We start from the raw sequence: 25,956 nt of genomic DNA, 5'->3' as shown, positions 1-25,956 counted from the left end.
AATTCTATTTCCATCCGCGTTTCGCGTTCGCGGTTCCATCTGCGTGGGCGGATCGGTAAGAAACAGCCGATCACGTCGTCGGATTCAAACGCTCGGCGAATCGTCGTGATTTTTATCGAATTGCTTTCGAACGCGACCGAAAATAGCAGGCATACCGCGACGATTATTCTCAGTCGGGTCGATTTAACGCTTACTCGAACGTTATCGGCAAAGGAATAGCTCAGCAATCAGCACCAATGAGGAGTTGAAGAAATTAAAACTCTCTTTATGTAAGCCTCTCATATTGAACACATTACATTTTTCTAATTTTATGTCAGACTTTCAGAATTTTTTCAATAAAAAAATTTGAATTCGACGTTTCTTTCAAAAGATTCGTGAAAGATTAAACCGAAATTTAATCCGAACAAGTTATTTAATGTTAGAATTTAATAGGAAGATTTAAAATCGAATATTTGAGAACAGTTGAATTTTGTAAAATTTAAATACACAGAGTATATTATGGCATTCATTTTCTTTAGGATTTCCACCACACACTTGGTATTCCTTCTTATTTAAAATTGATGTAAATAGAGTACAGTGTTATCAAATTATGTTAAGAATTTAATTATTGACAATAACATGTCAATCACAAGCATACAGCGTAAGCGACACACTCACCTCCTCCCGATAGATTGATCGGCAGCTACAATCATAAATAAAAAACGAAAGACAACGAAAAAAACGCAAAAAAGGAAATGAAGCAAACATATAATGAAATAATAAAAACGTATTAATGCGTAAGGCAAAAGCGTAAAACTAATTAAATAGAGCCTGGAGAAGCGACAAACGAATCATTCTCTCGAGATGTAAACTTTACTGACTTACTTCTCTCTAGGCTCATCCATTGCTAGAAAAGATATAACGGCGAAATATTAATTAAGAAACGAATTTAAAGAAATTGCAAATAAAGAAAACTATGTATTTGCAAATATCTATCAATCAAAAAGATATTGAGATTTTTTATTTTACGCATTTAACGTAAAAATAATTCCGACATTATTTTTACTTAAAAAAATAAATATTCTCGTTTTAAACACCATAATTAGCCAGTTTAAATTAATTTTCATATAGTTCCTTTTTTTAGAATCAGAAATATATAAAGACAAATATAGATCGGCCACAAGTGGAATATATCGCTCAAAGATTAGATAATTATCTTTATATCAATATTATAATAATATTGAAAATATTCGAAAAAATACCGCTAGACGAGAAATAATCAGTATATGAAAACTTACGACTAAAGTTGAGGTTGATGGAGGCGGCGACCTCGCCCATCTTGTTCTTCGCCTTGACCTTGTAGAGGCCGGCGTCGGTCTCGATGACGTCATCGAGCTCGAGCACCACCAGGAACTTGTTGGTCCCGACGCTCTGCATCTTGAAGTTGGTCCTGTCATCCTGGCTGAGCTCGGTCTCGCCGCGAAACCAGGCGATCTCGGGTTTAGGCGAGCTCACCAGCTGACACTCGAATATCAGCCGGTTGCCGTCGTCCTCCTGCCGCAGCTGCGGCTTCTGCGTGAAGCTGGGCGCGAAGTCGTCGGCGACCCCCATCGTGGAGGCACGCCTTCGCACCTGTCCCTACACACCGGGACACCCGGTCCCGTTTGCGTGATCGAGGGAGGAATCTGTTTCCTTCGCCTGGCTCGTCGGTTCAAATGGCGCCGACCTGCGGCACCATCCAACCTGCTTTCGCGGTTTCTTTTTGAGCTTGATATCTATTCGTCAGTCGTAGATTTCTCAGAATACTGAAAGCAAAGATGTAGAACAGATTATTTAAAAATAAAAAAAAAGATTAAATAAAATTTATAAAATAATAATGCTGCTTTCAATATCGCGTGAATAAATTATTGTAGAAAATAATAAATAACAGCGCCACTTTTTTATACGAGTAATTTTCAAATAAATTAATAGAAGAATGGAAGAATTATGTTTATTTGTTTTGATAAAAAATTCGATATTCTGTTAGAAGATTCACTCATTCATTCATTTTCTCTTTTATAACATTTCTTATGAATTCCTATATAATTATAATCTAATTGTAATTATTAATTAATAATTAATAATTATAATTTGAATTATATATATATATATATATATATATATATATACACATAAAATTAAAATAATAAAAATTTAATGTTCATGAAAAACAAAAATATGATTCTGTCATTTATTTTGATTTCTGATATTTTGCTGTCGAGATCACTCATCTGTTTTGCTTGACACCTTCGCTATTTGCAGTTCGAAATTTGACAACATCAATACTTCGAGCCTCCTGTTATCGTGGTTCAGTAAACCTTGGCAGCTTGAACTGCTGTCACCTGTAATTGCCTCAACTACGGCTATTTTTACACAAATGCCTATATTTAGTCTTCTTTAGCATTACGATCGTAGCACCGTAATAAAGTTTCTATTTTCATTACTCATTCTGAACGAATGAGATACAGGATTTACCGATCAGAACAATTTTTAAATCTCAATTATTACGCAAACTGCGGAAAAAGTCAGCCATAAAATTGCGATGAGGTTAAAAAAAGATCGGCTAAGAACGAATCATGTGCATTCTGTTTAATATCACAATAAAATGTCCATCTTGAATTTCGACTATGTTACGATACTCGATAGTTAAATCATAGGAAATATTTAAATCTCGGTTGTTGCTAAAAGAATCCAGCCGTACGAAAATAAAAAAAGATAAACATTTCGAAGATGTAAAAAAAATATTAGTTCTTAAAAAATGAGTCATGCATTATCTTTAACATTGCAATAAAACGTTCGTCTTGGACGTCAAGATCGACTTCGCTGTGCAATGGTCGATCTCAAGGAAAAGGTTGCCAGGAAATGACGAGACGAAGCAGCGTTACAGCCGCCGACGATAAAAAAACGTCCAGAAATGATTTATTACGTGCAATAAATTCAAAATACGCATTTATGTTTACGTAATCCAAGGAAGTACGGAACTATCCGAAATCGCTCTTGGCCGTAAGATGCGATCTCGCGCTTACAATTTTCAGTTGCTGCTCGCGAAACGCGAATCCCTCCAAAATAATACGACAGTAAATAACCCTCGTGCGTGCTAACCGTTCCGTAAGGTTTATAGAGCGAATAGAGAACGCTCCTATAACGATATATTTTCCTGAGCGAGTCTGTATTTTCAGATCGCTCTGGAAATGGCGAAAACAGAAGTTTTCCGAGAACTACGCCGGAGTAGCCATGTGCAATAATATCATTTCATAATTATAACTTGAAATATACATCTAAGATCAATAATTAATGGAAATTGGAAAAATAAGTTCGATATTATAAACACTGCTTGCGTAAAAATATACATATCAATGATTGAAATTATTAATTATAACTAGATATCAATTTGTTTCATTAATAATAATAATTACTTTCTCTCTCTTTCTTTATCTCTGTCATTTTTACAATTTAAAAAGTATTAAGAGGAATCGCAATAAAGATACGCAGAGAGACGTAAAGTCTCTAAAGAGACGAATTGCAACTTATTTTTGCGTCAATCTAATAATAATATCGCGCGCGAAATATTCGGCGCGTGTGAACGACGCCTTCTCTCAAGCGCGCTGCGTCGAAAGGACTTCATAATTTACGAGTGTCAGGCCTATTTTCGTCGAGCCGCTCGAATCCTCACCGATGAAGAACCATTAGCATCACCGCGTTTAACTGCAAATTGAGCGAGCAGCGAGAACGGCGAGTTTTCTCGCGGAATTCGCGCGAGCGGGAGTATTTTCCCGCGACGCTCCAAGGCCGAGGGAGCGAGCCGCGCTGGGTGACGTAAGGCTTACTATTATTAATGCGGCTCTTGGCTCGAAAATAGGTTGGGCCAGTTATCTTGGTAATCGGTTATTATGTTTGGCATCTAACCGTGGAAGCCGTGTACATTTGGGTCGCCGATACAACCCGTCGGATGTAATATGTTGGTTCGCTCAAGTCCGGACAATCGTTTCTTTGAGACCCGAGATCGACGCACGACACCTCCAAGTGCCAAAAGTGCAAATCGATTCCTAGACAATCGCCAGCTACGCGCAGCGTGAAAATGATTTTCGCGTGACGTATCATACGACGTAGCTTGACGTAAGATGACACTTGCACCTGTTTCCTAACGTCTTCAGTAAGCACGTAATTAATATTTTTTGACACTGAAACGTTTCATTTCTATAATTACATTATCATCGTGTATCAAAAATAATAATTCCGTCCTAGGAGTCAAATTTGAAATTTTGTGTTGACTTCGAATATGATACATTTGAAATTAAGAAATAATAAACTAGGAATAACGATTTAAATTCGGTGAAATCTACAAATTTTCCTTAAATTTGCATCTAAAAATGAAATCTATGAATAAATTTTTTATATTCAACAAAAAACGTATAGATGAAAGAAAGGGTATTTCGGGAATTTATGCATATATAAATTTCAATAATAGCGAATTTAATTGATCTTAGGCAACTGTCATTTGTACAATTTTCAATGGCTGTCATAAATATAAAATAATGGTTCCTCTTGGATATGTATGATGTAAAAGCTTTATTACTGTCGGTGATAAATAACAATCGTTTCGAAAGGTGAATTAGTTTTCCGCACGCCCGCGCGTTGGGAAAAGACTGCCAACTACAAAGGTAGACGGGACATGACACAGTATCTATCCTTCCGGTAACGTGAGATCCACGTAATTGGTCGGCTGCCACCGTTCAAGCCACAAAATTGTGAAACAAATCATCCGATTATGTCAACTCCAGCCAGGCGATGGAAATATGATACCTGGCTACTCGCTCGTATCCCAACAGTGCCAAATAAACAAGACATTATGCATAAAAAGAGGCTATTTGAAAAAAATCAATATTTCATATATCAAATGTTCAAGAATTTAAAATCTTGATCATCGTTTTAATTGCTCTTTTCGTGAAAAGAATTCCGAGGGAAGGAGACAAGCTTGCTTAATCTTTAATCTACCAAAAATCGTAATAAAAGAGACTAATTAATGCAAGCATGAAATTTCATTACTATATTATAATGTGAAGATATGAAATATATCGTCGCGCGATTCTATTCAGCCAGTGGTTGATCGTTTTAGATGAGAATGAACAGATGCACGCGAGAAGGAGTCTGATGGATCGGCGAAATGGCATACAAAACGGATGGGGACCGGGTGTTACAACGTCACGGTAAGACTTGGCAAACCGTCTCGTATGCATTCCCGAGATTACTGCACATCGTAATAGCACGCTCGCATTCCGTCTCTTTCGCCGTCTGATTTTCGCGCCGCGATTGTCATCCAACTGATTGATTTTTCGGAAAAAAGGAAAAACAAGTATAAACGTTGACCGAGAAAATTAAATTTATTATAAATCACGCTTTGAAATATTGATATATTTAATTAAAATCAATTAATAAGCTAATTGTAATTGTATCTAAATTCTAATCAATGTTCAATCTTTTTATTTCTTTAAGTTTGCATTTCCTTTTTAATTATTGTCAAACATGTTTATTTCCCTTGATTTATATATATAACATTATTACTGTTTTTTAAAAATTAATTATATATTATATATTATAAAAAAATTTAAATAATGTAAAACATATTGCATTTCTTTTACAACCAGACTAAAAAAAATCTTAGAATTTATACATACTATGGAAAGAGAAGTCCTTGTTCTTTCCATAATATAATCTTTTAACAAAAAGATATTATTTACAACAAATAAAAAGAAAGAAATATCAAAGAATGTCTAAATAGAACTTCAAAAATATCATTTTAAATCATATATATTGTATGTGAATTTCAAACAAGAAGCATCAGATAAATAATATTTAGAAACGTAATTCGTAAAAATATCAATCGAGAAATATACTAAATTCTTGTGATATAGGTTGTTATGAGAAACATTGTCGGCATCTTCGACTGACCTAATATTTTTGCCGACTATATCGAAAGTGTTGCTTCACTTTGGCATAATTCTGCCAGCTATTTGTGATACAATACATATTTGATGACACTGTGACCCAATAAATAAGTAGCACATTGCCATTAAGTGTATAATAGATGCTGATCTAACGAATAAAATATCTGGAGATTGCAGTTAAAATAAAGATAAACACACAATTTATATATCTTGTTTCAAAAAATATGCGCGATCATAATTAAAATACTTTAACTGAAAAGGTACAAGCAACATTACGAAATCTATTTTATCAGTAGAGTTAATTTATAAGAATAAATAAAAGACAAATTAGAAAATGGTAGATAAAAATATAATTAAATTAAAAATATATCAATATAATCTTGTGCTGAGAATAAATGTCCATACCTGACAATGAATCGGCTTATCTTTAAGAAGGCGTAATTATTCCTGGCAAAGCTCTGAGTCACGTGCATCAAAACAATTTCTTTTCTTTGCAATCTTGAATTTATCGAGCATCACATGTTTACGTACCTATTCTAAAATACAGCGCATGAAATAATGGCTTAGATATTATAAAATTTGATATGACGTTAAAATAAAAATAAATTTTTGTCAAAATATACATTCATACGACTTTGAACGAAAATTACTAACATAAGCATAAATAATCTTATATGTATAGCGTTGCATCTATTTTAATCAAACTAAATGTATCATTTATAATCGTGACTAACCTTCAGCAATCACGTGAAATGAGTAATTGGAAAATTTAGCAATCTTTATAATATATATTCTCATAAGAGAATGATTCATATTTTGAACAACATACTTTTCTTCAGAAAGAAACAAATATATAAAAAAGAGTTGTGTTTTTATAATTATACAAAAACATGATAATAACAGCATCTTTTATAAAAATTAAAGTAAGATATTTTAATTATTATTCTTAATATCAATCCTTAAATTTTTGCTTCAATTAGTACATCATAAATTTGATTTTTAAATAAGAAAGATCAGATTACACTAATTTTTTTTAATAAATCTTTATTTGAATATAATCCAAATTTCGAGATCTTTTCAAGGATTTTAACAAGAAGCTGTTGCCACGTAAATAGCGATTCATTACTTCACACTCAAGTTACATCCGGAACTAAACTATTCGCAAGAGTTATAATTATTAGTCGAGCGATGCATTTTCGCGGGCGCACTCTTTCCTGTCTATACTCCTGACCGCGTTACTTGCGTCGTACCACGATCTATTTTCGCCGACTGACTCAAACTGAGTCGGCAACGGTATTGAAATCACCGATCGACATCCCGATCTTTTCGCGATAAAATGCGAGAAATTGTATAAACAGACGTACGTATTTGACTTTTTGGCAGAACGTTGCAAAACAGTCGTCAAAATAATATTTAAAATAATGTTGCGACATTGAAACAGGATTCATTTGGATTGTTTATAATATGTTATTCATATTGATAAAAAATATCTTAAAAATAAAATAAAAATTATAATTTGTTTAATTAAATAAATATATAAGTAAATAATAACTAAATAATATTTTAATAAATATATAAATAAATATATAAAATAACAAAATTGTTTAATAAACAATAGAAGAAAAAAAAATTAATATTAATGATCTTTTATAACTATCTAATGGAGAATGTAGAGGACAAAAAAATATAGAGAAAAAAAGAAAGAGAAAAAGAAAGAGAGAAAAATATCTCTATACTAATCCTATCAAAAGGACCCCATCATTGCGTAAAACTGGCATTCATATCATACGTAAGATTATAATCTGATAAGTTTTCAAATAATAAAATAAACATCCTCTTTCTCTGACTTGACATGACGAAAAATAAACACGTCTCTAAATCTAATGATACTCGAACACTAGACGAGTATACGCACAAAATGTTTCACTTCAGCTATTAATTTACGGTGCTTCGGAAAATACCTTTCTCTCACGAAAAGTATACGCATAAAACTCATTCGGCAATCAACAGAGAATCAGAGAAAACGCGATAATATATGATCGAGAAGAACACTCAAACACAACTCTAACATTTAATATATATATAATATAATCAATTAAATTATTCTAATATATTTCTTGTTGTAAATCTAATTTTGTTTATATTTTATCGTAAAACTTCGAAAGAATTTAAAATTAACATTGATTAATTATGCGTAAATAGACAATTGACAAATTCGTCGGCTTGAGTCATTGAACAATGACGAGTATAAAGCCAAAAATAATACATGTCAATTCATATATTGATCACGACTGACAATGAGTTTGACAATCAACAGGTGAAATGTGCCACTTGGCCAACAATATGTCCAGAAATACATCGATATATACGCAATCACATTGGGTGATTAATCAATTAATATTTATAGATGATTACAAATAAATATTTTTGCATCTATAATAAGATCAATTATTTGATTATAAAATAATTTTTATACCATTTAAAAAAGAAAATATTTTTAAAATAAGTGGAAACGTGAAAGAAGCTAAAAAATTTTTGAGAATTTAAGTATTAATAAAATCATCATTAATACTTGCAATTATCAAAGAATTAGAACTAATGTGGCTAACTGTTTTATAGGATAGCTTAATTAAATTTTTCTCGCAAAATTATATATATTTTCATGTTGTTTTACGTTGTTTCATGTTGTTTTACATATACTTTATATAAAAAATAAATATAGGAATTTTTCTCTTCGAAATAGAAAATTATACACGCTTATGTCTTATATTTAAACCTGAATTTTAATTTTTAAATTTTTAAATTTTTTCGTCTAATTCAATATAATATATTAATAATTTTGTATAAATACACATATATTTAATATATTAAATCATGTGAATCTTGCACAGTAAAAAATAAATCTACTCTAAGACTGACTTAATATCGATCTAGTCAGGTTTTCTGGATTTCTTCAAAATGCGCGTATCGATTCGTTTCTTTCTCGTGCTCTTATTCGACCAATTCTCTTCCCCAGATTCGTCGAATCTCACGGAAGATATTTTTAAATCGCTCGAGCACATTCCTGAATTCTAAGCGTTTGTAAAGTTAGTAGGAATAACTATACACTCGTTTAGCGAAAATTAATCGAACAGCGAGAATTAATTTTATGTGACATTAACGTCCCATTTTTGCAGAATTTCTATATAATAGAGTTTCTCTTTCTCCCCCAGAGGGTTTTAAAATTTTCGAAACATTGTAAAATAAAATAGATATCAACAAGGATTTAATCTTCGAAAATAAAATAAAATATCGATAAAAATGGAATAAAATATTAATGTACACAAAAATGCTGAATCGATTCGTCCCTATGTCTTCCACCATTATATACATGTCATTATAATTACGACGATCGTAATTATAATGACATGTATATAATGGAGGAAGATATATGTAGGTAAATAGGACCTATCATTAGAGTCTCTTAAAATTGACGCATAAATATGAGCTGCGAAAGATTGTCAACGTAAAGATGAGGCGGCAAATGATGCGTTGGACAAAGTGTTGGACGGCACGATGACGTGAGGATGGACGGAAGGATGGATTGAACAACGACGGGCGAAAAGATGGTCGTCGGAACGACGAACCGCTCCTCCTCACGTTACGGGCTCCTAAAAATAAGTGGACTCCGAGCCTAGATACCTAGATAGTAGTCTACGAATAGTCGGCCGCGCCGCCGCGACGGAACTCGTGGCGATTAGTCATGTGAAATTGTCGAAAGCGAGAAATCCGTCTAGACTGAGAGTTTATTAGAAGAAGAGTTTAAATTTCGATAATTAAATTTTTACAGCTTTTGATTATTCAAGTAAGCACGAGAAATAATCGGAAATCGGATGAAGAGAAAATAACGAAATGCTGGTAAACCGTTCAAAAGAAATGCGAATGCTAGTTAAAATTACTCCTTAATTGAACGCGAATAAGTTTATGATTTTATCTAAAAGAATTATTAGATGACAATTTAAGAGGTGCCACGAACTGCCAGGTGATGAAAGATTGTCTTGTTTTCGCAATTTACATTCTTTACTTAACATCTCTCTCTCTTTCGCTCTTCTGATGCAAATAAAGTTATATAAAAAATATATATATATATAATATAATAGAATAAAGCAAGATAAATAAAATAAATTGTAAATCCTATCTTTTTAAAAAACTTATGATAAAATATATATATAGAAATTTTGTATGAATTCTCTGAATTAATATCCATCTTTCTATTTTATAAACATGTAATTTCTACATAAGACCTAGCAAATTTTACAATTAATACAAAATTTTTTTTAATTAAAAATATTAAAAAACATGTAGATACAGATGATAAAATACTTTTACTATCGTTTCAAATGTAGAACTGATTTCAGAATATACTCAAATCAATTTTATTGAACGATACATTACTAAATTAATAATATTCAAACTTCAAGCCGATTTTATTAATATACTACTCCCTAGAATCCCTGGAGATAAGCAATATTCAATATTTATATCTAAAACTTTCATTACATAATTATAAAATGTTATTCATTATCATCGCAAAGCGAATAATAACTATCTATGGGAGAATAATTAAGTGATCTATGGGGATAACCGGCATTAATTGTGTCATGAGAGAACGTGACATACCTCCTTAATTCACTTGTCCCTTCAATTAAATACGGCGTATCACTTGCGTGGGTGAGCGTGCGCGAAGCCGATAGATAGTTCGTCACTTGTTGCTCACACTTCGACACTGATCCACACGCGATCATTACCAAGCGATCAGAATGAAAGAAGGGAAGGGGAAAAGGGGTTGCTTAACACTCTCGGGCAAGATATGGAGAAAGTCGCACTGATACGCGCGAAGTAATACTCGCGCACGCTCCCTCGCAGCTACGCAACGTCACATCCGCATCCAATCAAATCCTCATCATCATCGAGACTTACTTGAAGATATCCAGATATCCCAGGGAGAGAATGAGCGCGTTTCCTTCCAAGAGAGGGAGAGGTTTCCTTCCTTTAGCCGAGTGTTTCCTCGGCGACACCTGCAACGGCGAGTAGTCGCTTATTCCTGGATCACTCCCAACCCCCCCGAGGCAGACAAACGAGACGCACACACTCGACTCGAGAATTCTACAAGCTCGCGCGAGAACAAAACTTGAGAAGATTGCGAGAGAAGCTTTTTTTCTTTTTTTTTTTCTCTTAGAGAGATTCGATCGTCTTCGTCTTCGTCTCTGGTCGTTGTCGTCACTCGTCGTGCAGTCGCTCGTCACTCTCTGTCTTGCTCCTCTTGTGTATCTCCCTTGTCCCTCTTTTTTTTGCACGAAGTGTCTCTATTCGGCCGTCCCAATCGCCGGGGCCCCGCGCGCCAACTAAACGCGCGAGGTGTCGCGATCTTACTTCGAGGTTCGAGTCTCACCCACCACCTCTCGTGACCACCGCTACCACCACTGCCAGCTTGCTTTCAACCAAGAAATCTCTGTCTTACATTCCTACCAAGTCACATACACCTACACGCGACGTTATTCATATAACCACCATTTGTCTAATGGTGTATTCTATGCTGAAATCAATCGATAATCCCACTTTTCCGATTTCGCTTTCCTGATCAATCATCCCATACACTTATAATTTGATGAAATTTAATTTTTTTCACTTTTAACATTGAATTCGATTTGGCTGCCATGCAAGCAAATCTTTTGGTCCCAATTATTATTAAGCTTTTCACGAATATAAGCTATTTATTACGAATAAAAATAACGTATAATCGAAAAAAATTCCTTCAATTCTATCAACAAACAAACTGCGCAAAGATAATCTAATTGTTTAATAATTCGATAATTATTGTTATCGTTAATTTTTAAAACATTTTTTACCGTTGTCTGAATTTAGTTTTTAATTTAAAATACTATTGCTTCTTAATTCAAGATACTCTCTAATCTGTCCTATGATTTGAAAATAACCGACGAAATAAAACAAGGATAAAAATAAAAGGCATATTATATAATCATGAATATACAGTGTATGACTATTTTCGAAATTACGGCGGATAAGTGATAAAAGTGCGATCTAATTAGATACATCTTTCTCTTCAAGATAATAGCATTTCTGGTGAACAGCTGTTATAGTGGTGAGAATATCACGATTGGCACACTTTCAATTCTGATTCGTAGAGATCGAATAGTGATATCGATTTCAAGTGCTAGTTCAATGTGATGTTAAGAAAATTTATGTCTTTTTTTGCATACAGATATGTGTGATTTTATAAAGTCAATCAAATAAAGTTTTTCAAATACTTTTTATATATATCCATAAATTTCGCAGCTAAATGAAAAAAAATCTTCTGAAAAGATTAATTGATATATATGTATTTTAATAGAAATAATTAAGGAAGATTATTAGATATTTTTGCAGCTCGATATTTAATTCCCATCATATCATATCATATTATTTCGCATAATAATTAATTATCCAATAATTGTTTTTATATTTATATCGCGGCATACAAACATCGCAGATATATATTCGAGAATGTATTTAATGATTGTATTAGAGAGAAAACAGGTCATCTCTTTAATAAATATAAACACAAAGAATACTATTTGTATCATTTAACTGAGTCATCTGATATTTATTCGGCATTCAGCTCTATGATCCGCAATGATTGCAAAATGCAATTTATCGCAGCAAATGCAATTTATCGCAGCAATTTATTGTGCAATTCGTAAGTAAGATATTCGCGGACAGATTCACAACCAACGTATACGAAGACTAAAAAGTATTTATTATATATTACTTATCCTTCTTTCCTAATCAAACGCGCGCGTGTCACATGAATTTTTAATAGCAAAATATTTGAATTATCTTCTGAAAAAAATGAAGAGTATAAAAGAAATTTTCCAAAATATTAATACATTATATTTAAACAAATATAATTCGGCAAAGCTGAACAATTTTACAGGATTCTATTTTGAGCATATTTACTATGAAATTATCAAAAAATTTTTGAAATTTACACAGAAAAAAGTAATATACTCCAAAGTAAATATACTCCAATAAAAAAGATGAGCTTCAAATCTATTACAGCTAATAATATTTCTCCATATCGTCGACATCTTTGAAAATATTCGTACTTTACGCGCTTGACTCTGGGCGCGTGTATGACGCTAAATTATTTATAAAGATCCGAAGTTACTCGTATCTTTTTTTAACATTGTACTTATATATAACCGTGTGAATACACACGGCATTACATTTTAGCACATTGACGCGACTCCGTCATTACTCGTTCTATTTCTTGTCACTGGCGAATTTGTCATATGGATGCGGCTACGCGTCGGCAACGAATCTAAAAATGAACCCGCGCTATCGACAGCAAAACTAAATGACTGCCGAAAAGTCACCGGAATGGCATCTCTCACGTTGGCGTCTCGCAGTGATGAAATTAGATAGCATCGCAACACTGACATGTATAATGCAAGACATGTTTTCTCTCATCTGACAATGAGTAGAAAAAAAAGATAAGAAAAGAATAAAAATAAATCGCACATGATGGTCAAATCTATTCTCGAGTTTGTTGAGAGAGACATACGAAATTGATGGCAGAAAATATGCGACGAAATCTCATTCGCGATCTTGCAAAACTATAGTTAATTTTAAGTGTTCTTAATCTGTCATCATCATATTTAAGTGTATCATTATAACTAATTATAAATAATATATATATAAAACAAACATTTTTCATAATTACAAAATTCCTTGAATTTAGAATTAATTTTCCAAAAATAATTCTAAAAAAGATTATCATTTAATTCAATTTAAATTTGTCAATGAAATTAAAATCATCATAAAACTATCTATAATCATCTGCAAGCTATATTATGTATAATTAATTTGTTTTGAATAATTTGCTACTATTAAAGATTAATTGCAGATACAGTGATTTATTTGTTATTATTGAACAAGATCGTCGGTTTACTTTGGACGGTTGACATATAATAATCACTCAGCGCATAATAGTTAAATAGAAGAACAGGGAGAAACTATGTAGTATACACGAAAGTATTTAGTGGCACAACAGAGCTGCCAATTTAAGAGAAATAGGAAGCATACGTACACACATATGTATGCGTACATATATATATATATTTAATTACTATTAAAAATTATACATTATTAATTTAGATTAATTTATAAATTGATTTTAATTAATTCGAACATCGTTTACATTTAACAGAAATATTACAGATTTATTTTACAGAGATTTTTACAGGCAGACAGAAAGATACTTGTATAATTTTTATCCTTAAAAAAACGTCACAAAAATCTTGATGTACCTTTTTATGTCTTGATGTTTAATTACAGCAATAAATTTAGATTTCTCCTACTAGTCTCCTATGAGCGAAATTACGGCAATAATTCAACGTTGAATTGACCGTGTGAGATGACTATATATTCTGACAATTATATTTTCTCAAACCAACCGTGAAGCGTTACAACGAGGGTCTTCAGCTTGAGACGTATAATTGAGTTATCTTTCTTTTTCTTTTACGATTAACCCGTAGACTGGAGACAGAGCCATGTGTCACCTTGTTACTTTCTTTAGTCTTGCTATAACGACGCGACAACTCGAAAAAAAGCGACAAAAAGCTTCTGCTTTAAGCTCGTCAGATAATTTAGTAGGATGATAGAGCATACACAAACATAATTTAGACTACGAAAACAGAGGTGATTCGAGAGGCCGCTGTCAAAATATGTCACTGATTTTTATTTAAATGCTTGGTTTCAACAAAAATAACTAGAATTTTTACAAACTATTTGATATAAAGAGAGAGAGAGTTTAATAAGAGATAAGCTCTTTCTCTCTCTTTTTGAAAATCGAAATTTTAGCATTACAAATAAATGTTTTTTATCCTTATGATACTTTGATACGATTATCCGGATACTAGATCATAACTCTTTTAATTTGTTTTATTCGGCAAATTACAAACTTTTCGACCTCGTTCATTTATATCAATCTGAAGAGATTGAATCACGTGGCTATGTGTATTATAAATAACAACAATACGCACTATTATCCAATTCACCCAGTAAGTGTTATAACAACGTTCTTATTGTTCGTTTAAGAAAGAGAGAGCATTGAGACAATTAGAAACCGGGAAAGAAGAAGAATAAGAAGAGAGAAATCACCAAGGAAGAAATCTCACGTGAAGCATCGAGATGCGACTCTCTTGGTTCTGGCAAGCCGAGCACTTTTCTAAATATATACGATCACCCCTCACCGGTGAATCTATCTTTACGTATTAGAATCTATACCTAACGATTCTATGAGTTTCGCTTTTCCACAGCCGACTTTATCAAAGCAACAAATACGCTCCCAATAAGAAAAAAAGTAAGATAAAAAAATTTTAAATATTTAAAAAACATATTATATATTTTGTTATATGTAACGTGTATTAAGACAAAGCATTCGATTTAATTATCTTTCAATTAAAAATGAATCGATTACGGTAATAAACCGATTTCTCTTAATTACAACCATTTCTTTTAATTAATTGAAAGTAATTGTGTATCTCAAGTTAAAAATTAATTAAAATTGAGAATTTTTACTTTGACTTCAATTAAAGACCTAGATATTTTTAAATTCAGCTAATTTTTACTCATGACACCTCTATTTTTGCACCAGAAGATAAGAGAATGGCAGAAAGAAATTATCAGAAAATTTACGGGCAATCATTTAGACGGCAAAAATAATGCGAAAAAGTACCGCGACGCGCAGCGCGATGTAGATTCTTTGAATCGTAATTTTTTCTTCCAAACAAAAACACTTTAAGCAATTTGTTTAAATTTCCGAAAAAATACCATTTCGAACGTGCTTCGTTTCATCGGAACGGCGGAGTATTAATATCAAATTCGACGCTGATCTGGAGCTGATTTATGATTGAAAATACAGAACCCGCTAAAGAGAAACAAGCAACTAGCGAAGCGTAAATCGCGCTTTCGCAGGAACGAAACTAAGAATGGCCACGAGAGTCAAGACGAGAAAAATGCCAAAGGAGACCTTGGCAATTAACGCACGCGTAAATAGCATCTTTCATTTTTTCTTCCACTGAATGCATCTTAAATTTTGCGAAAAATAAAATCTGAAATCTGAAGCGACATTCAACGTCGTTGGAATTTTTGATACATATCGTATGCAACGTTGATGCAACTTGTATTTTCTCGCTTGGACCAAATAACATAAGCGTGACGAATACGAGCAGAGCGTGACCTTATTTTCACGCTTGTTTACATTCGGTTTACTTTATATAAAAATGTTATCATACAATTTCACATTGAATTTTGGATGAATGTTCTCTCGCAGAAATTTATATAAATATTTAATTAAAAATAACTGCAGACTAAATATTTCTCAAAATTATAAAAATCTTTTTCTCGCGAGATATAATTATCGTGAGAGAGTTATGATTATATGTTATTTTTAATCAAATATTTATATAAATTTCTGCGAGAGAACATTGATCCAAAATTCAATGTGAAATTATATAATAACATTTTTATATAAAACATGAATAAAATAAAACTTCAATGTTAAAATATAATTATCATGAAAGAATTTTTTATAATAATCGCATGATGATAGCAATAAAAAGCAAACTATGTTCATCCAGCGAAGTTAAATGAACATTCAAATCAGATTTGCGGTTTCGATGTCAAGGATTGTCAATTGAGATCGCGACTACGAGAAAAGCGTTTACGAGGAAATTGTTGCCGATTTCACGCATCCGATGCGGTGCACTTGTTTGTTCCTTTATCACGCGTTTTCTCCCGAGAGTGAGAGCGCGGGTTCGAGTGTAGGCGAACGGCTCGAGTATATGGAACAGCCGTTCTAAACTTAGTCACCAGTCTGTTCTGGAAATAGATGTTATGAGTGCGAGGACAGGACAAGACACTGGCCTATTATATTTGCCGCGGTGTCCTACCCGAAAAGAATACCGAAGCACAGATCTCTCGATCTACTTAATCAAACATTTGCCATTCAATATCATTCATGTATCTTTTACATTCACCCGTCTTATCACGATTTCGATATCAAAGTCTTACAAGTTCTTTCAACAAATTATGAAAAATGTTTAAAAAACATAATTAACATTGCCATATAATAATAAGTTATGCTAAAAAATATATCCATTAAATTCTAATAATACTTATGATTCTCGATTTAATTTAGATTTTCTCAAATTTTGAATATGTCAAAAGAGCCTTATTTGCTATAAATCGCATCTCATAACATTTTTTTCATGGAGATATTTAAAAATATTTACCAATAAGATGTATTTAAACTATCTCTAAAACACATCTGGTCAATTTTCATTGAAAAATCGAAGGTCTGAATACTGTGTCAAGCATTTACTAAATAAAAAATCCGAATGTTTGACGGATCTCGGAGCTTTCGAGAACTTGCACGATTCTCGAAAAAGCTCGCTCTACATTCGTGAAAAGAACGTGACCGAGTGTTAAGATACAACATACCCGATTTCCCGAAATCTCGAGTTTATACGAAGACGCAGGAAAGTTGAATCTTTAAGTGGTATCGCAGCTGGCGCTCGGTACGTCTGCCTTTAAACCGCTTTTACTACTTACGAGGACGAGTAATGGTCCGAGAAACATTAAGATCTCGATAAGTACTGTCGCCCGTGTCGACGAGTCAATTTGTTCTGCCACTATCAAGACAAATTGAGAAAAATCTATCTCTGTTTCTCTCTGAAAATAATAGTGCAATCAAGAAACTGATAGCAAGAATTATACAAGCTTCTTTTTAAATAATTGTAGCAATCAAACGCGGATAAATTCAACAATTCCTTTGACTTGTACTTTAGCACTTAGAGATTTTATTTAAGTCCCAAGAGTCTCAGAATTATTATATCATATTAATATTATATCATCTCTACATTTGGAAATGTAAATAAAATATAGAAATTTTCTCTATGCATACAAGATAGTTTTCTTTTTTTTTTATCCAATTTCTTTTTCTACGATTTCTAGACTTATTAAATACATGAATCAGACATTAGATATAATCAAATATTATAATAATATAATAATACAAATATTATATGTATATTATTCTTCAAGAAAAAGCAAAGTACTCTTTTCATCTAATTCGTTCTTTCATTCTAATGTAATATGAAATATGTAAAATATATAAATGTAATTATAATTGTAATAAGATTTATTTTTTTGAAAAATTGTTTTCTCTTAAATTTCCCATTCTCTAAATTTTCTCAGATAATAGTCTACTAGAAAAAATAAATAAACGTTAATTTTTTCGACAATTCACGAATTAGCTTTTGCGATTTTACGAGTGAAACTCGACGAAGATACGCGACCGATATCCTGAAATCGTAAAAATCATGGCGAGACGGCTCGTGAAATTGAAGACACGTTCGATATCGGGAATGGAGACGATCGGCACGATTCCAGAAAGCCGGCAATCCCCGATAATCTCGAAATAACGCTTCTCTCCTGCTCTCATCCTCGGGTCCCACCTCGTCTCTCTCATCCGCGGAACAACCGTCGATAGATATTTTTGGTGCCCGGTACGAGGGAGACGACGTGGGAAGGAGCGACGTGGGGAGAGAAAGGGAGGAACTCCCAGATAGAGGGAGGCGAGCGCGTGTGCGAGCACATCATCGTGAAAACGGCTAGCGCCGTCGCTAGCAAGCGTAACCTGAGAGCCTCGCGGGCCCCGCGACCATATATGTCCGCCTGTCGCTCTCTCTCTCTCCCTCGCACCGGCCATCGCGGCGTCGCGGTGTCTCTCTCGCATAGATTTTCCCGTCGCACCCACTGAAGCACTCAATATCGATTATACAACGATATCGTCGGATTATCGATAATTTGATTTCGAAAATCGAGTACTATTGGTATATCATTGTGCTATTTGTCGGCTTCCGTTACTGAATATCTAAAATATTTGTCACATTTTTTATTCGCGCGATCTTTCTCAAACGTTAGTATTTTATTCTTGTATCGACTTCTATAGATATTTTACTTTTGATGCTTTTGTTAATTATTGGCATCTGAAAAAAGATGTATAGAAAGTATTAACTAAAGATATATTATTTATAGCCCAATCGAGGGATTATTGTATATTTTATAAGTTCTCTAGCATTATTTTCCCAATAATTAAATCTTTTCTTCGAAGATTATTAATATTTGCAATACAAATATAACTAAATATATACTAAAAGTATAAATAAGTATAAATAAATAAATATATAAATATATATATATTGATATCTGATATCTGCAGCCATACAGTTTGGAGTATTGGCAGAAGAATGGACGTGTCCTAAATTTGCGCAGTGTAATATTTCCTACCTTCTGCTTTTTTGTATTTTTTGAATTACGTAATGGGATGTCAGTTCTTGCTCCAGATTATTGATATTTTTTTATAACGCGCGCATAAACGTGATTCCAAATCTTTTATTTTTATCGATATAGAGCAAAATGCAAATTATAAATGTAGCAAATTTCTGATAAATATAATTCTTAATCTGGCGATTAATTCTTACATTTTGTTAGTAACACTAAGCTTTTCATTCGTAACTTTTTTAAATCAATTGTAAAATTTCCCCTCCTGATTTTTTTGTAATATTATTATTTATACTTCCCATTCTAGAAAAGAAAACCTATATTATCTTTTTTTATTTATAATATTAATTTATCATTATATATATATATATATATATATATATATATATATATATATAATTTTAAAAAACTAACTTATAAAATACCAAATTGTTCCTGAAATGTATTTTTTTCAATTTTTGTTTCTATAATAATAATAGTGATTTTTTAATAATGATTAAAATAAAATCTATTTCTTTTTAAGAAACTAACAATTATTTACTTTTAATTATAATTTAATTTAATTATAATTTTTTTATACACTAAGAGAAATATGACTCAAATACTTGATACTTGATTAAATTATGAAATCAATTATGAAATTTTTTATCAAAATTTTAATTTTTTTACGAGAGATTAGTTCTATTAGTTTCTTTATAATAACAGAGAAGAATGAGAGGTGTCATGGCACGCTTTTAGATGATCCCTGAAAGCAATATACCCTCTGTAGACATTAAAAACGTGGACATGAACTACGAAGCCAATGCCCACGAATGTTCTCAGAGGATAACGTATAATGTACACAATTTCTGGTTTTATTCCGTGCTATATACGCGAAATGCCAGTAGCACCAGTGCTGTATAGCACAAGACGCTTAATAAATTTTTAATATAAATGAATTTTGTGGTCCTCTCTCTCTCTCTCTCTCTCTATATATATATATATATATATATATATATATATATATATGTACATAAATACATAAATGTTTTGTGGTCACGGTAAATCTTGTAAAATCATCGATCTTCAATATCTCGTCAGTGGATTTCGAATGTTCCACTTTATATAGCAAATTTTTTATATTATTTTATTATAGTTATCATAACAGCAAAATATTTAATGCTTGATGCTTTATATGTATATATAATGCAATGTGCTAAATTATAAAGTGTAACATAATTATAAAGTATTACTATTATTAGTCGACTTAATTGCAAGCTATTCTTAATTACTACGCATGTTTATCCGATGCATCTTCTTCTTCAAATCTTTGCAGTGTTGTGATCTGTCGCATTCCCAAGACCATAGGGACTCGTGCTTCTTTCTTCTTATGGTTTTATCATCCTTTTACTCTCTTCCATCTTATTCAAAATATATAATAATTATAAACTAAGTATTATAATATAATATATTATAATATAATTATTATATTAATAATTAATAATTATTAATATAATAATTATAATTACGGGGTATCTCTCTTAGTCTGACTCTTTCTCTTTGACCTATCCGGCATGGGTGACCCTACCAGTAATTAAGGCCGGTGTTCACATAGTCTTATATTTAAAATCGTTTTAAGTAAAATTTAGAAAATGTTTGTTATTTCATTGAGACTGAACAGAATTTTAAGATGCGATCTAAGACTATATTTAAGATGATTAAATATAAAAACATATTGTATGAATACCGGCCTATGTTACCGCCGGCATAGCTCTCCGGATCATTAGAGTACTCAAACCTCCTCACCCGGCAAATGCCTTCGTTAAGGTGGAGATACCATCGAGAAGGTATAATTTTTTTATTTTATTTTTTTTTAATAATGTAGGTTTTTCAAATTTTCCAAATAGAAAATATAATACAAAGAATTTATAAAATATACATATATTATGTAATTATAAAATATTATAATGTATAATTACATAGCTTGCAGTCATATAAAAATATATTACAAAATATATATTATAATTATAGTACAATTTATATAAATTGGTGATGCTATCAACATCAAATAAATATGTATTCGAATTTATTCAAATATTTTCAATAATACGGATAATGATGTTGAGAGCACACACACACACACGCTTGGACTTACAATAATACTATATATATGGAAACACAAAAAGAAGGAAAGTTCGGAGAGTAAGATAATTTTTCGAAAAATGAAGATATTGCAAGATATATTTTCCATTTTTCGACTTTTATTCAAGATTTATTCTCTATTGTAAGTGTTATAAATAACTTTTACACATAATTTTGTTATCATTTTCATAATAGTATAACTTAATATATAATATTTTATGTTAGCTCGAAATACAATAGAGTTATAAAATATAAATTACAAAATTAATTTAATATATAATAATACAATCAAATTGAAAGTATATAATGTATAACAATAACAATAATAAAATATATATGCATAATACATAATACATATATATATAATACATAAAATTGTTAATATATAAAATTTTACATTATTGTTAATACGTAAAATTAACAATTGATAATACATAAGATAATACATAAAATTTTTCGTCGAAAATATATAATATAATACATAATTATAACAATAAAATGTACATTATATATAATACATAAAATAATACATAAAAAATTGTTATGTAGAATATATACATAGATTATTTTACTATATTACACGAAAATATCCGCAATACGTACAACGTAAAATTGATTAGAAATTTTTAGAAAATTTTTAGATTAGCGTAGCTGATAATCTATCGCGACTAAAAGAATCATTAATAAATTTATCGATTATGTTCCTCTCAATTAAGAAAGAGTAATTTTAATGCGAAATTTTAATACATTTTGTAAGATTTTCTAAAAGAAATGTTCGATGACGCGAAAAGATAAGTAAAACTTCGATGTTACCCAACAATTAAATCAGAGAAAAAATCACGGTTTAAATTTCGCGAATAAATATGATAAATAAATTAATTAATAATAATAATAATATTTAATCACAATACACATAATTTCTATAATAATCGAAATACAACGTGCGCACACGCAATATAATTATTATCATTTTGTGCGACAATAAAAATATTGCAACTTTAGAGGCACATTTCATATAATTTGTACAATATTATAATTATAATATACGTAAGGAATCAAACGCGGATGCAGAATCTAATATTCGATTTCTTTTCAAATATACAATTTCATGTAAATTTCGCGATCAAAAGTAAAGTATATATCTTGTTCCGCGGACAATTGCAAACAGGCTAAACTTTAATGTTCCTTAAAATAATCGCGTTATCGCCACGTTCAATGAAGGATAACTGGCCCAACGATTAGACCAGATCAAAATCCCTCTGCCGAGTGACACGCTGGTTAATATCTGACAGAGAGAAGAACGATCCTAAAAGTGGAAAGCGACTTCAATTTGTCTTATTTCTTCTATTTCGGATCTCGCGAAATCGATCCACAACGAATAGTTAAGTGATTCATTAAACATCAGAAGCCCCTCTACAGGAAGGAACGAATCCCCGATCTTCCTGATTGCTCCCAATAACAGTGATTTCGGCAGCGGATTAACGACTGTTAACCCTTCTTATCATTTTCAATATATAATATTAAAATTCGCATGAAAAAAACATGTTCTTCCATTTTAAGAAATCTTTTGTTTTTACTAAAAAATGACTGGATATAATGATTTTTATATACATGTTACAATCAAATATATTTAGGTAAAATAAAATACATGCGCTTTTATCGTTGCTTGGTTAAATGTGTGAATAATAATAATTTTAGGGTACCAAATGTGTTCAAAATTCGAGACAAATCAAATCTGATAACAGCGAGATTTAAAAAAAATTCAATTTGAATATTTAGCAACATCAAATGAAAGATTATCAAGGAATTAATTTTTCTGTTGCATTTAACAGTTAACACTTAGCACGTAACAATAATTTGTAGATATCTTACTGATATCAGAGTACCCATTCGATTTGTCTCGAATTTTTTAATTACTCACACATTTTATATTATATCATGCATTCCTAATATATTATTAAGAATAATATAAAAAAATAGTTTTTCAAATATGTCACAATTTACGCACATGTATTTTATTATATATACACTCTTATCTAAAATAAACTAATTGTAATATATTAAGATAGTGGAGCATCCAGTAATCCCTGCAAGTGGTTTCTTAAAAGAGACCAAAAATAAAATTAATTCAAAATTAATTAATAAAATATACTTGTTTGTAACCATAATTTTTCAAATAATAAAAATTTTGCACAAAAAAGTCTGCAAAAACTTATTAAATTAAATTTATATTTGAAAAAGTGAATTTTATCTATTATATCCATTTTTGAACTATTATTAAATATTTTCATTATTAAAATAATATTGACATTAATAGAAGAACATTTTTAACAAAAAAAAAAAAGAAAATATATCTTTTCTCAAAGTATATTTAATGAATTTTATGATTCGATTTCAAACAATGTACGGTGATCGTCGTTAAATCACTGCCAAAAACATTGTTTTCAGGAACCACCAAGAAAACCTGGGTTTAATTCCAACTCTGTAATGGAAACTTCCAATTTTTAATAAAGCACCGAACTATGCGTTGAAGATAGATCCCCAAAACCGACAAGAAATAACTTTCCACAATGAAAATCGTTTCGACTATCCGCCAGTACAAACCGCGCATTTGCTAGCGTCCACCTGACATGAGGGATAGCGATAAGGTTTCTTCGCCGTGACAGCGATCACGTCCAAAAACGTGAAAACAACGCAATTGTTTGCAATATAATTGATTATAAAATCGTTCAATAAATATTTAACGCGATACGAAATCCTCGAAATACATTTAATTGAAAATGATAATCAAAGAAAATTATTTTGTTTTACAGATTTTAATTTCCGCGTGATCGATAATGTTTAATCTTTCGTAATATTTTATTTTCGAATATACTTGTGTTTCTGTAATGTTAAAAGCGCGACGAATTTTTATTTAATAATATCTTTATATTACGTAAAAGAATTTTTTTTATTTGGTATTTGCGCGATTAGGAAAGTTTCTCGAATTTATTAATGATCTTTTAGTATAAAAAAATAAGCTGTCCAAATACTTTAATAATTTTACAATAAAAATATTCAAATAAAATATATATTAAATGTGTTAATTCAACAAATTTTGTTATTGTACGTATTCTTCTAATTTCGTGTAATGTACAATAGATTTCTTTTACATTATTACAATTAGACATTATTACAATTTATATACAATTGTGCAGAAAATTATGAAAAATAAAAAATAATACAATTTATAGATGCTATTAGTATCAATATTCTCAACATAAGAAAATTGTAAAATTTTTATTACTTGAAATGATTATTCAATGATAATCAATGTATATAGATTCAAATAAATTAGAAAAAGAAATTATTTAGTTTGAATTACTTTTTTTTCTCAATATTTTACCGATATCAATATTATCACATTAGATACTAATAACATTCACATTTGAACTTAAAATTGTATAATTTTAAGAAAATACAATTTTTATATAAGTGATAAAATAAAATATTAATACAAAAAAAAATTTATACAAAATAAAATTTAATACATATTATATGTATAATAAAATGCAACTTAAATGTATATTATGTATTTAAGTTACATTTTTTACATTGTCCATACATTAATTTTTTATTTTTATTTATAATTTTTTTATAATTAATTTCAATTCTTTATATATAATTTATTTAATTTTACATAAAATAAATTATATATATGAAAATATCCCTAAAAATAACACTTTTATGTTTTTTTTCCCTGAAAATAAATTTAATTTTTATATGTCCTAATAGCCCTAACAAACCTAACAGTCTTAACAGCCCTAACAGACCTAACAGTCCTAACATCCCTAACATCCCTAACAGTCCTAACAGCCTAACAAACTTAACAGCCGCCCTACTTGCTGGCTTACACCAGCAGAAATTCGTGATAAGGTGCAATTTGGTGACCCCTAATTAGGAATCCGCGATAATGAGGCATTTAAGGAGCCCTAATCGGAAATTCGCGATAAAATTTAAAGAGCCTTAGCCGCGCAACACATCTTTTGGCCAATATTGACCATGTATTTTTCAAGCCAGTTATCTCCACTTCTGGCCATTCATTCTGACGACTAATTTGTTTAAAAAACGATCGTGCGATATTATGATCGTTTCTTTAACGCACGTTATTCAGTCGTCAAAAATTGCAAAATATAAATTATCATGCATAAAAGATAAAACGCATGCATTTTAACTCTCGGTTGGCGGGTTGGTTATAAATATCTTTATTTTATAGACTAAATATTTATAGATTAAAAATCTATATTTATATAAAATTGTTTTTTATAGAGACAGATATATAATAGAAATTTAGAATATTTCATGTATGTCTATCATACAATTGCAATAAAAATATCATCTATCTTTATTTTAAAAATATTTTTCCTTTACTTTTTCACTTTAATTTTTACTCGCGTATTGTCCCGCCAACTGAGAGTTAGAAGCAATGGATTTCTTCATGCAT

General features: G+C 30.9%; 1 protein-coding gene across 9 annotated transcripts in view; it reads right to left on the bottom strand.

The window, feature by feature from the left end:
* The window catches only part of Bent (projectin protein bent), a 95,406-nt gene extending 83,985 nt beyond the window's left edge, over positions 1–11,421 (bottom strand). For 5 of the 9 annotated variants that reach the window (XM_083085749.1, XM_083085754.1, XM_083085755.1 and 2 more), the window contains exons 1-3: positions 10,923–11,421; positions 1,278–1,784; positions 865–886 (exon numbers count right to left, since the gene is read on the bottom strand). In XM_083085749.1, the coding sequence (XP_082941875.1) occupies positions 865–886; positions 1,278–1,590 (335 nt within the window). In that variant the 5' untranslated portion in view covers positions 1,591–1,784; positions 10,923–11,421. Of the gene's footprint in view, positions 1–657; positions 683–864; positions 887–1,277; positions 1,785–10,922 lie in introns of all 9 variants that reach the window. The other 4 variants (XM_083085750.1, XM_083085751.1, XM_083085748.1 and 1 more) reach the window with 3 other exon arrangements.
* Between the last annotated feature and the right edge of the window lie 14,535 nt (positions 11,422–25,956).

Source organism: Camponotus vicinus, unplaced genomic scaffold, assembly GCF_025532165.1.
Source record: "Camponotus vicinus isolate PSW18456_S1 unplaced genomic scaffold, iyCamVici1.0 SCAF_13, whole genome shotgun sequence".
NCBI lineage: Eukaryota > Metazoa > Arthropoda > Insecta > Hymenoptera > Formicidae > Camponotus > Camponotus vicinus.
The sequence above is the reverse complement of the archived record's forward strand: the minus strand, read 5'-3'. Positions and strand labels throughout refer to the sequence as shown.